Consider the following 13,359-nt stretch of genomic DNA (forward strand, 5'->3'; position numbering starts at 1 on the left):
TTTTCGTAGTCCCTTTAAAATATTCTTAGAAATTTTTACCTGGATACATTGGTCAGGTAAGAGAATATTAACTTAAGTCTTGTAAAAATACAAATCTACACACTTAAAACCGGAAAAAGACTTCAAATAAGTGATATAAACACGCATTTTTATTGTTATTTTTTGTTAGCAAATTAACAAATTAAAACTTCAAAGCAGATCACCCGAAACTTGAGATATTTTTTTACATTTTAACCCAAAATAAAATTATTTTTATTTAGGTTTGAAGATATCTTTCTTTGTTTGTACATTTATAAATCTGTATACTAGTTGCTATTCTTATGTAAAAACAACAACAAAAAACTGACGATCTTATTAACATATTTCACCTAAACCAATAATTTATGTACGATTATAAACTTTGTCAACTTGACAGCAATAATTACTAGATACCTTGACCAAAAGTCTTGTATCACAAATTCTTATAAATTTTTATCGCTAAAAAATAAAATAGTCAAACGTCACACGAAGATGCTATAAATGTCACATTGTTTTTTTTTAAGAATTATTTCTCAGCAGTTGTGAATTTTACACAATAAAATGTTTGGTATTTTAACTGGATTTAAATTTGCAATTCCAATGCCATTTTTTTTTTAGTTTTTATGACAAAAAAAATCATGAAAGTTTCAATACAAATCGAAGAATACGAGTATCAGACTGGTCAAGAAACATAGACCTACTGGCGATCACACTTAAGTTACATCACGTAAAAAGAAGGTGTTACTTTTTATCATTTTATCGAACTTTGATGGCAAAATATTTTAAAATTTATAACTCAATGCGAGAGTACATTTTTTTTATATTCCCATTTATTAAGAAAAAATAACACATTTTCAGCACTCTTTTTTTTTATAGTTTTTTTTTCTGTCTTCAATTTACTAACTTAAAAAAATCTGCGGGGAGAAAAAAAACATAAGATTGGGTGTGGGTGCTGAAAAGATAATTTTAAATGCCAAACTAACAACAACTCGCGATCAGCTTGTATCTTATTCAATTTAATTTTATTTCCAACTCAAAAAACAAAAAAAAAAAAAAAAAATAAAAAAAATCTATTACAAATCGTTTGAAGGCTGCAAGCCATAAAAATCCTATCTCCTAGTTATATCTTACTCTGTGGCGACTTTTATGGCTGCTTTTTTTTACAGAGATCCAAATCTCGGTAACAGTTGATTGTTTCATTTCAAAACAAAGTAACCGACGCACGGTCGTTAGCTTCTTCCATTGGAAGATCAGAGTACGCGCGAGTATCGAAACGAAATTAACATAAAATTTAATTTGTTAAATTGTTTTGAGTGTGGGCGCCCTCCCGAGAAATGTATCTGCCAATAAAACAAATCCATTTTCGTGTTATCAAACACGCCAGGAAACAAATTAAAAGAAAAAAACATAACATTTATAACTTTTCTATCTTTAGTGAATAAAAATGTATCTGACGGATTCCCCTAGCATTAGATGTGCACTCATTTTGACTGAACACTTTAAACTTTTAAAACGATTTTATGTTTCACAGTAAAATAATTAAATTTTGAAGTTGTAAGTAGGTGGAATGTGTGGAGATAAGAATGGAACCTGAATTTTGACACCTGCTTTATGACAGATATGAACTAAAGAGAGAGGGAGACCTAAGCAATTTGACAAATTATCATTATTTTTGGGATGTCACTTGTGAGGTGCGGCAAAAGTCATCAATTTTAACCGAAATTTCAGTTTTGGGTTGAATAAAATGAAAAAAATGTGGAGGCAACCATAATCGGTTTAGGAGCGAGCCCCTCTTTTCAATGAAAAAAGGTGAAGAAGAAGATCTACCTACTGTGTGGGTGCATCTTTTTTAGCCAAAGAAGAGATTTCAATGTTAAACATGGAATTGAAAAAGACTTATACCACAGGTGTATCTAATAATTTTTTTGTTGTGGAATTTAATATGTTTAAGTGATTGAAATAGATGGTTGTGATTGAATTTTAGAGTTCTATTTTTAACAAGAATTAAGAATGTCACTGGGGTTATTGATAAACTCTTTTTAATAGGATTAAGAGAGTCTCGGATATGCTTCATTTAAATAGACTTAGCATCCCACATTGAAGTTTTATTTTTTAAGTAAATTAATAGTTTTCAATTCAATATAGGTACGAAATATGTACCTAATCCTCTGATAAGAGGTTTTTTTTTCTTAAGGCGTGTTTAAGTGTCGTCTTAAGAAGAATTTAAATAAATAGCATCAGTTCTTTTTTTTTTGGGATAGATTTCAATTTGAAATTGAATAAGATCCTCATTTTTTTTTCACTTTTAATATGTCTTGTATAAAGTAGTTTCATAGTTAGTTAGTAGGGCACTCCATAGCATTTTCTGATAAAGCATTTACTATTTTTGACGTCTCTGCTTCTTGATGGTGGCTAGAATTCACTTACTGCCAATTGTTTCTTGTACAACAAAATTTAGACTTTCATCATAGAAATAAATAAAGATACTTTAATGAGATGCACTCAAGCAGGTTCTTGAAAAGGTCTTGACAAATACGAAACATTCTGATCCTTACAAGCTGAGAGTATTTTCCAGTCATGGTAAAAATGTCAAGATATTTTAGAAGGGTTTTCATTTGCATTTGAAACTTTTTAAGGGCAACAGAAACCCAAACTCTTCATACTGTACGAATCTTTATAAAGGGATAATTTTTTTTTAACTAAAATTCTCCAAATCATATTCTCGATATAATGTATGGGGTTTTTTTTTTTTAAACATACATACTAGTAATTCAAGAATGTAAATTTTGATGGTCAAAAATAAATTCTGAATTAAAATGAGATCCTTCAATTCTGTAGTTGAAAGTGTGTAATTTTGTAAGGTTTTGGGAACTTTACTTATTTTTAGCAGAGCAACGAAGTTGTTTAAGCCTTTTTAGGGAAAAACAAATTATTGGTAAACCGGTTGGAGCATAAAAGACTAAATGTTTGAGCTCAAAAGTTTCATTAACTCTAACAATAAATAACACGAGTATTTTCGACATCGTAAGCATTTTTGACAGTATTTGACAATTTTGACACTTTTGTACGAAAAAATGTATATTGGGTGATAGGTAACCATAAACAATTAGACCTACCAGATTTGACGCACGGTCATCGTCTACAGAAAAAACAACGTTAATTTACTATCAATTATTTATTTAATTTGTAATTTTTTTTTACTTTTTATGAAAAATTTAAATATTATTTTCAATTTAAATTTACAAAAAAATTAATTTAGGTATACAAATTTCTTAAGCTTACAAAAATTTAAGTAATTTTTAAAAATATCAAATAACAATGTATGAATTTTGGTATTGAAACCAAATGAAACCAAAATTCATACGTTTTTATTTGACGCTTTTTAAAAATTACTTTAAAAATTATAGTTTAATGTTTTTAAATATAAGAAATTTATATAAATTGATTTTTGTGTCAATTTAACCATTTTTAATATCATGTGACATTTCTGTAAAAAACAAAAAAATGTCCAACAAAAAAATAGATTAAGCTTGTGAATTTCTTTTGTCTTTAATAACTTAATTTTCAAATACTATTTTATCGAAATACTCCAAAATATTTCACAGAAATTGAGTTACAAATATTATATTGACAGTTTTTTTTTTTTTTTTTTGAAAGTTTGGTACAAAAATAAGAAATTCAGAAAATATATATTTTTTCTCTCTTAACTTACAAGGTTTTCTTTTTGGACTTTCGGAAAGTGTCCAAAAGTAAATATTTGATAGTTTGTTGTTTGAATTGAAAATGCGTTAAAATGCTAAATGTCAAAAAAATGTTAAATAAACAACATTTATACGAGTATAAGAAAAAATTCTTTAATTAAAAATAGTTAGATTAAAATAAATCAAATTCGCATCTCAATCAATAAATGAACTGCCGTTTTTTACTTTAATTTGATTTTCCAACGCCAAATACTATCCTCGTAAAGTGTGAATTAAATCTTATAGACCTGTGCTCATACTGTTATTTCAACAGTGCTATTAACCATTTTTATCGTTTAATTGGGTGCTATGCATAAAAATAGTGAATGCTTTTACTGAGAAAAATTTTAAAGTAATTCTTTATACCTACTAATTAATTTCATATTACAAGTATTTACTATTATTTATGCATATGGGTCATTATGAAGTATACCTACATAAAGCTCAGTGTCGCTTCATTAACAAGGTTTTTAATTTGTTCGGTTTATTATTGTACCTATTCATTTTAAAACAAGAAGGAAAATAATACTTAGTAGGTACATAAATCTTGAACTAACATTTGTAAGTAAATCAAAATCTGTAGTACTACCTACAGATTTTTATTTGCTTACAAATGTTAGTTCAAGATTTAACTAAAAGTGTTGTAAGACCAAAACATAATATTGTTTATTATTTCTTTGAAAATCATTAAATAATAAAACTGGAAATTTAATAACTTTGTATTACAACATAATTCTGATAAAATATAATGTTGCGCATAGTTTTGAGGGTTGTTCGGTTTCCACCTACCAACCTACTTTTTTCGAACTTCTCTTAAAAGTCCGAAATAGTATACAGGGATCTAAAGTAGTTGCTGTCGGTTATCTTTATTGATTATAATATTACCATCATAAAATTTTATCATTATACGACTCTAAAATAATATACTTGTAGGTATAATTTCTTCATAACTTTTGAGCTCTTAAAAAAGCCAAACACATAAAACTGAAAAAATCAATAAAACTTGTGTTCTTATGCCAGCTTCGGAGCTCAGTCAATATTTTTTTACTATCCAAAAAGCATCTCTTCTTATACGGCTTGAAAACCTTCGTATACATTCCAAAAGATCAGAAATGTGCAAAGGTATCATTAACTTTTTAAAACCTCACCAACAAAGGTTAGCTATAGTTTGCGCTCTTAATTATTAAACAAAAAACATACAAACATACTCAAACTCAAAACACACACAAATAAAGAAAAAAAAAACTATAAAACTTACCGCTGGTATCGTTGATATCGAAGAACGAGGTAAATGGATTCCCTTCGGAGACTAGACCGTATCTGACCTCACGAGGATTACCTTTATCGCCATCTTCAGCATGAACTTGAAGTATCTGCACAAAGTCAGTGTTGAGTTTATATTATAGGCAAAGATGTGCGTTGTGTTTTTGTTGCATCCAAAGAGTTTTTTGATGAAATCACATAGAAGAAAGAAAGAAGAAGAAAAATAAGTGAACAATTTTAAAATTTTAATCCTTCAGGCAGAAAGTTCTTTCTAGCTTCGTCGTCTTCGATCGAACTTATATTCTACTCTGCGTTGCATCGATTAATTAGCACATACTCAAACTAAAAAAAAACACATCTCACATGTGATGTGTCCCAAAGATATTTTACTTAATTTTTGTTTGTGTCTTTTATGAAAGAACGACTCATTAAAAGGTTCTTTCTAACAGAACCCAGGGACTTAACCAAGGATATACTATGCACATTTGTCTAATGGAATTATCTCACTCTTCCACCACCACCAAACATTTCCGCCCGCCATTTTTATACCATTTTTAACTGACTTGCCATATAGGTGCACTCTCTCAAGAGTGTGTTAATAGCTGGATTAAAAAATACTACATCGCAGCGCATAAATGGGGGATACTTGATAGTACTTCATAGATATCAATGTTTCATGAAAATGTTGTATAGAGAAAGAGTTTGGACCAACTATGTCTCTCTTGAGCGCGCTTGCCGCAACTATATGCACATAAATTTTATGCCAAAAGGTTATCTCTCATGTTATGTTGTTGCCTAGGCTATAATAGTGGAGAAGAAGTTTAATATAGCAAGAGTCTATAATATCCTTATCATGAGGATGTCGCTAGGTTTTGCTTCGGTTTATATATATTTTTTTCGAAATAAATTTACTTACAAACTAGAAAGAGCTTGCAGGTTTTTTTAGTTCAGACTCTAGAACTCAATAAATGTCTAAGAAAATCAGATAAAAAAAAAGAGCGCCTTTAGGCTAAAGGCACTATATGTGCTGAGTTTAAGGATGAACGCATATGTGATGTGACTTGGGGCATGATTTTTTTCTTTGTCGAGATTGAATAAAGTTCATGAAAATGGACACTGCCATTGTAGATATTCTGCAAATACTTCCTTCTTATAGAAAAAAAAGTAGATCAGTTCTCTTGGGTCAGATCTGATAATTCTGATTTGTTGCTAAAGTGATCATTGATTTTCTTCGATCAACCTTTAAATACATTTTGCCAGTTATAACACCAAATTGCTTACAATGCTGCCATTCATTTGAAAAGTCACATGATTTCTAACAATTTGAACCCAAAAATAGTGTTTTTAGCAGCTATCGTTTACATGATACACTTCTTGAAAGTTTCATAATATTTTGGAACTCGTAAATTTTTAGCAATATTTATCAAAAGAAAAATACCTTTTTTTGCCACATGCAATATCTTCTGAATGGAGCTAAAACCAAACTACATCATCAAATGGGAACTCGATTCCATCAATGAAAACTGTGAAAATCCATACTTAACCTTTGCCTGAAATGGGAAACCAGGATGCCTGAACAACCCATTACTAAGAAGAGTATCAATGAAGCAGACAAGAAACGGTATACTGCAGTAGAACAGCAGGCAAATATTTCATTCCCGAAAGGCGAGTACCCAAAAAGCCTAGGACAGCTGCGGCGAGATTACAAGGAAGACAGAGTTAAAATTAAGGTTGCGGTTCTACCAAAAGAATTTTCACAGGGAAATATCAGTATTGAGAGTAGAAGAAGCTTTAATAGATTGATTTTTTTTTTGTGGTGAAGTTAAAAACTTGAAGGACCAAGCACATTTTGTATGGGAAGTGGCCTTCTGTGAAATTGTCTCAAATTTTAGTATGTTGTTCTCTTGAAGCCCCTGATCAAGAGTCGATATGGGCAGAAAGTCGAAAAATGGACAGTTTTTAAGATAACGTCTCCTTTCCGATGACTTTCTCGAACCTTTTATGAGGGATAGTAACTCTCAATACCTATTGTGTTTTGCGTCATTTTTTAGTGGAATTCATAGGTTTTTAGGGTTGCTGCATCCAAATCCGTAGCCCATTTTGCCTCATCATGTCAGGTTTTCAAGATAACCTCAAAAAATGTCACAGCCTCAAAAATAGCCAGCCCTCACTACTAAATTGGGTTACTTTTAAGTTTAAAGCGACTCACAGTGGGCCAGCTTTTTAAAATAGTCATTCTAAAAACCCAAAACTACTGTATTAGCAGGGTTAAGAAATATTTTGAGCTTCAAAAACCGGAAAAAACAATTCTAAAATCGATCGAAGACTCGGCTGAAAAAAATTTGTTTTTTTTTATGAAAAATTGAAGAGTGTTGGTGTAAAAACCTAAAAAACTATTTTTTATTTATTAAAGCTTGTGAAAGCGACTATTTTTATTGGATCAAATTTTTTGTTCAATATTGCAAAATTTGATAACTTTCAGAAAGCTGCTTTTAACTCAATTTTTTTATTTTGAGATGAAAATCTTCAGACTAAACTGAAATTTAATCTTTAACTATTTGTTTGAAACATTTACTAAAAAAGATCAGGTGTCAGTGTTGCCAGAATATTTTAAAGGCAAGGAGCCGATTTTGAAAAATCTTGGAGCCGAAAATAGCCACAATATTCCAAAATATTTTTTGTTATAAGATTTATTATTTGTTTAAATTTGCAGATAACTTTTGCTAAGCAGACTACAAGGTATAATTTTATTTGTATTTCATTTGGTTCATATATTCTGGGCGTGAAATTAAATTTGTAATACATAAAAATGAAAAATGTGTGCAATGTGCTTACTTATTGGTTGCCCCTGTTCACGTTCACATCTTTTTTTTTTTTAAATGCTTGGATTTTAAAGAATTTAACAAAAATTAAAAGATCCAAATTCCAATAAATTTAAAATCAAAATTTTAAGGAGCGAGTGAAATCTTCAAGGAGCCTGTTTGGCGATAAGTAGCAGGCTCTGGCAACACTGTCAGGTATCACTTTTTGCATATTTGAGTTTGAGAGAGATTTTTTATTAGGTATAAAAGTTTATTTATATTTATTTGTGGTTAAAACCTCAAAGATCTTTTTTCTAACTATAACCTTAAAAATTCAAGCGATCTCTGTTCTACTGCTGAAAATTTGAAATTTTTCATTCAGGGAGCGAGAATTGAATGGTAGAGCTGGTATCTAATGCAAAGAAAACATTTCTTAAAATATAGATTTTCTACACAGAAGGTGTGTATGAAATATCTGAAATACTTTTACCTAATACAGTTACACACCTCACTTAAAAGCATAGAAAATATCGACAACTTCACATTAAAAAAAAAAGGTGTTAGAATAACCAGATAACATAAATTCTAGGTTATCTAGAATAAATAAATAAATAAAAAAATGCCGTAAGAGAATGTCCCTTTCTAAAGAAAAGCATTCAAATTTGTTGAACTGAAAATAAATTTGTTCCAATCGAAACTTGATGAGTCGTCATATGATGATATGTTTTGTGATATGTTGGGTTTATTTGAAATTCTTCAGCATAACCTTGCAAAAAGTAGTGATTTTACAAGAAGAAGATAACACTGTTAAAAAAGAGTCTTTATTGATATTTTTATAACAAATAAAAATACCTTAATTGCTTTCATTGGAAATAACAAGCAAGAAATAAAAAAAAAATGTATTTCAATACAAAAACCCTGTCCACAAATCTTATTGAAACTCTCGAAATTCATAGCTGTATTTTTTAAATATTAAAATATCTCAACCTAATCCAAAGTGATGAATTTTGCAACGAAAAATGAAAATTTGGCCCACTGTACTGAAAAAAAAACTGAGGAAGTACTGCGAGAAAAATTAGTTGCATATGCTGCAAAATGAATAGTTTTGTATGTAAGTGCAGCGGACCCGAAGAAAAAAAAAAAAAAACAAGCTGTAAAATTTAATATCTAAGTCCGGAGTTGTAAAAAATCATTTCATTATTAATGCATTTGCTCTGCATTAGAAATACAAAAAAAATATTTATTAAAAATAAAAAAAATTTCCATTATAAAAAATATGTATTGCAACTAAAAAATGTTTGCGTTATAAAAAAATTTTATTGCAACTGAAAAATATTTGCATTGAAAAACAATATTTATTGCAACTAAAAATATTTTGCTTTCAAAAAAAATTTTATTGCAAATGAAAAAAATTTGCATTGAAAATAAAATTTTTGTTGCAAATAAAAATATTTTGCATTGACAAAAAAAAATTATTGCAAATAAAAAATGCATCAATTATTATTTTTTAAAAATATTTTTTGTTGAATTTCCTACAATTTTGAATGCTATGGTTGAAATAGCTACCTAATATAAATGGCGAAATAGTCAAAATTGTAAAAAATTCGAAGAATATTAAAAAATATTTAATATTTAATGCACACATTTTGCATTGAATTTTTTTTTTATGCAGAAAATTTTTTATTTGCAATAAAATTTTATTTTTCAATGCAAATTTTTTTCACTTGCAATAAAAATTTTTTTTAATGTATACCTAATATTTTTAGTTGCAATACTTTTTTTTCAATGCAAATATTTTTCAGTTGCAGCAAATATTTTTTTTAATGCAATTTTTTTTTGTTTGCAATAAATATTTTTTTTTTTATTTCAAATGCATTTTTTTGATTGATATTTTTACTAGGTATACATGAAAATGTCATTGAACTTTACAGAAATAATTTTTTTTCCTCTGAGGTACGTCTCCATGTAAAATAGCAGATATACAATACCAGATAAAACAAAAAAAAAAATACCAATATAGTGATTTTCGATTTAAGTTTAACTGTGCAAAATATCTATACAGCCAACAATTTCAAGTTCAACCCATGAATATTGAATATCATCAAAAATTCCACAAACAAATAACAACAGGGAGAAACATCCTTCACACAAAGTCCCGTTGTCTCTACTCGAACAACATAAAATCCATTCCCCTTCAACTCCATCCTAACCTTGCAAACACCAAAGTAAAAATTTCTCCCATGCTTCTACATTTCTTTTTTAATTTGATTTTCCCTCTCATTTGGTTCAGATTTTTATATTCATATCATAACTGTATACACCTTTCCTCCCTGTATCCATATACAAATTTATGTCCCTTAACACACAACGCATAATATGCATGTGGCGCATAAAGCAAAATACCGTGAGTAAAAGAGTAGATATAGTAAAGTAGTACACGTACCTTGTCACCAGGAAGTATACCAGGTGGTAATTTCGTAACAGGTGGAGCCATTGTAAAAACAGGTGGTTGATCTTGAACGTCTTGCACAATCACAACAACCTCAAGTCCAGCAATGTTTCTGCTATCTTGTCCGGACTCAGCATAAGCATCCTGTAAAAAAAAAAATACAAAAAAAAATTGAATTACCTATAAAATAAATACAAAATCTGAAAAAAAAAGAATCTTTTAATCAATAGAATCTCAGGTGGAATGAGGATTTTGCAGTTTTACCTAGCATCACACTGAACAAGAATTATATGCACACACACTCAACTCATGTGTGCGTTTCTGCATGGATATATCCTGTCTAATTAAATGCGTGTGCGTAATTAAAATGAATATCATCATGCTCTGTTTCATTGGGTTTTTACATTTATTATACAGTAGAATATAAAGTCATTTGCCAGAGAAGTAACTATCACACACACACACTAACATAAGTCTTGTTTTGATTAGAACTGAATTGGACCGTTTGATGGGAGTTTGAAATGCATGAATAAATTAATAGGAAATGGATATTCCATAGCTATTAACATGGAGATCGAATAGGTGCTTGAGATTACTTTGAAATCATTTTAATAAATAAAATTAGAAAAAAAAGAAGGAAAAATAAAAAACGGAACATTGCAAATTCATGGTGCAAATAAGTGTACATAATCGTACGTTGTTTGTGGGCTGAATATAGTGCCGGAAAGTTATATGGTTTAGATGGGATTAATGCTTGTTGACGGCTTATCCAAGTGAGTGATATCATGTGGTGTTATCTTTAGTGATATTAACGGGATGTATGGATGCTTATTTGAACATAATTTATTTCAAGTCAAGAAATGACGGAGGTTTTTAAAATTTAAATGACTTAACAGAGTCAAATGGTGCTACAATTTCAGTTTGTGCATCCTTAAAACCTGATTTACTAAATTGTATCATGATTTAATTCAGATTTTTGACCGCAAGTTTGATTGGAGCTTTTAAATGCTTTCAGGGGCAGAGATTTTGATTTTTCACTAAGTGGGTAAATTGGGGGTTTGTTTTTTTGACGTGATAACGTCTTATAAATCGATGAACCATGGCAGTCACCACAAAAAAGTGACGCCATTTTCTCCCGTTCCTCTCTAGCACTTTCGCAGTGCGGCAAACATTTCAATTAAAAATTAAAAATAAAGCATTAGAGATACAAAATCTTCTATAGCTTATTTGAAAGATAATTACCTACACTTGAATACATTTGAAAAATTAAAAAAAAATTCCGTCATTTAATAGGGTAAATAGGGGTAAAACAAAATGGCAAAAAATTGGCTATTTTCTAAACGCGACAATGTAAAGAGTTGAATTATTTTTAATCAATAGATAAATTTATTGCAAGACTGAGAATGGTATTGAAAAATTCTAAAAAATTTCGAAACCAAGCTATTAATGGTTTTCTAAATCTAATACATGAGGTAGACCTTTGACAAAGTAGTGATTATAGGTAGGGGAATTTTTTTTTTTGACAATTTGAAAAACCTCATTCGAAAGATAATAAAAAAAAAGTTAGGGGTCCGATACGGATTTTTTTTTAAGTCTCTGCGTTTTGAAATAGGAATTTTTTGAAAAACACCTACTTATTTTGGGGTATTTTTGGGTAAGTTTTTATTTTCTTAAATTTGTTGTAGCATTCAAATCTCAAGCTTATAGAACATGTAGTCTACGTGCACATACATGTGCGAAAAATTGGTATTATAAAATGGTTTTTGACCGAATAACGGGAAAAACAAGTTTTTTTTGTCCCAAGTTTTTTGACCTTTTTTAACCGTGTTTTATTTGTATCTTTTTTTTCAACAGATAAATAAATGAATTTTATATTGTAAATAGATAATAGACAGGACTATATCTGTGTAAAATTTCAATCAATTTTGTAGTCACAATTTTAAGATGAAAGTAAAATAAAGTTTTATTATTCGAAAGGTTCAATCGGGTCAAAAAATTCTAGCTCTTTTTGTAGATGCCTAATAGACATGATCGATATATATATTTTGAGCTGAAGCAATAAGCTTTCAGGTGGTATACAATTTATTATAAAAAATGAATTTTTTGGGTGATGGAAATGATTTTTTCACTTTTTTCATAAGAAATTATTGTTTTTAATAAATTATTTTAATACTTTTTGCGCATTGTAAAAATTTAAAAATGGTTTTATTATTTAGAAGAAATATTTGGCTTTTTAATGGTTAAATTTTTTTGCAAGCTTTTAAAATAAAAAAATTAATATAATCAGAGAAAAAAGGTTATTTTTTCTAAGCTTTTTCTTGTAAATTATGATTGTTTGAAATAAATAAACGCTTCAATTGCCTCATTTTAAAAGCACACAACCTGTTTTCTTACGACGTTATCACGTAAATTCATCGTCCGTAAACCGGCTTTACAGACAACCTCTATTTTTTTAAGGAGATTTTTGTTGTTGTGTACAAAGAAAGTGATATCGAATGCTATTGAATCGAGCCAAGTAATCTACCAGCTCCAATAACCAGTTGAAAGAGTTAAAAAAAATAGATTTTTTTTTTCAATTTTTTGAGCTTAAAAAATTTACTCATCAAAAGTTTTCACCAAAAAATTTTTATTTAATTATTATGACGGTAAATTTCAACTCCTTTCCAAACGGGCGAGATAGACCTCTTTAATATGATTTTGTTCTTGCCACGAACCAAAATAGGCACTGGTTAATAAAAATTACAATGCATCGATAAATAATAAAAAAAAAAAAATAATCACTCATACGCCATAGAAAACGCTTTATTACCAAAAAACATTTTAAAAAATTTCAAAACTGTTAGCAACAACTTCAGGACTAATGCTTTATTTGCAATAAGAATAAAAATTAAAAAACCAAACTCATACACATATTTAAAGTAGTAGTGTGGTGGTGGAAGGAGCTGTAAAGATGTTTTTATACAAATGAAAAGGTAAATAAAATTGACAGCTGGGTCCCACACGTACTCGTTCTTATGGTATGAACTGCTTTAATATTCAAAGGTTTCCTATACTCATAAAAGAATAATTTTTATTTATTTTTATAAGA

General features: G+C 29.0%; 1 protein-coding gene across 1 annotated transcript in view; it reads right to left on the reverse strand.

Annotated features, from left to right (window-relative positions):
- LOC129914692 (cadherin-86C) overlaps positions 1-13,359 on the reverse strand; it is a 313,316-nt gene that overhangs the window by 25,579 nt on the left and 274,378 nt on the right. Inside the window, exons 6-7 of the mRNA XM_055994033.1 lie at positions 10,266-10,415; positions 5,017-5,131 (exon numbers count right to left, since the gene is read on the reverse strand). Coding sequence (XP_055850008.1) covers positions 5,017-5,131; positions 10,266-10,415 — 265 coding nt within the window. The remainder of the gene's footprint in view (positions 1-5,016; positions 5,132-10,265; positions 10,416-13,359) is intronic.

This window comes from Episyrphus balteatus, chromosome 3 (genome assembly GCF_945859705.1).
Source record: "Episyrphus balteatus chromosome 3, idEpiBalt1.1, whole genome shotgun sequence".
In the NCBI taxonomy this organism is placed as follows: Eukaryota; Metazoa; Arthropoda; class Insecta; order Diptera; family Syrphidae; genus Episyrphus; species Episyrphus balteatus.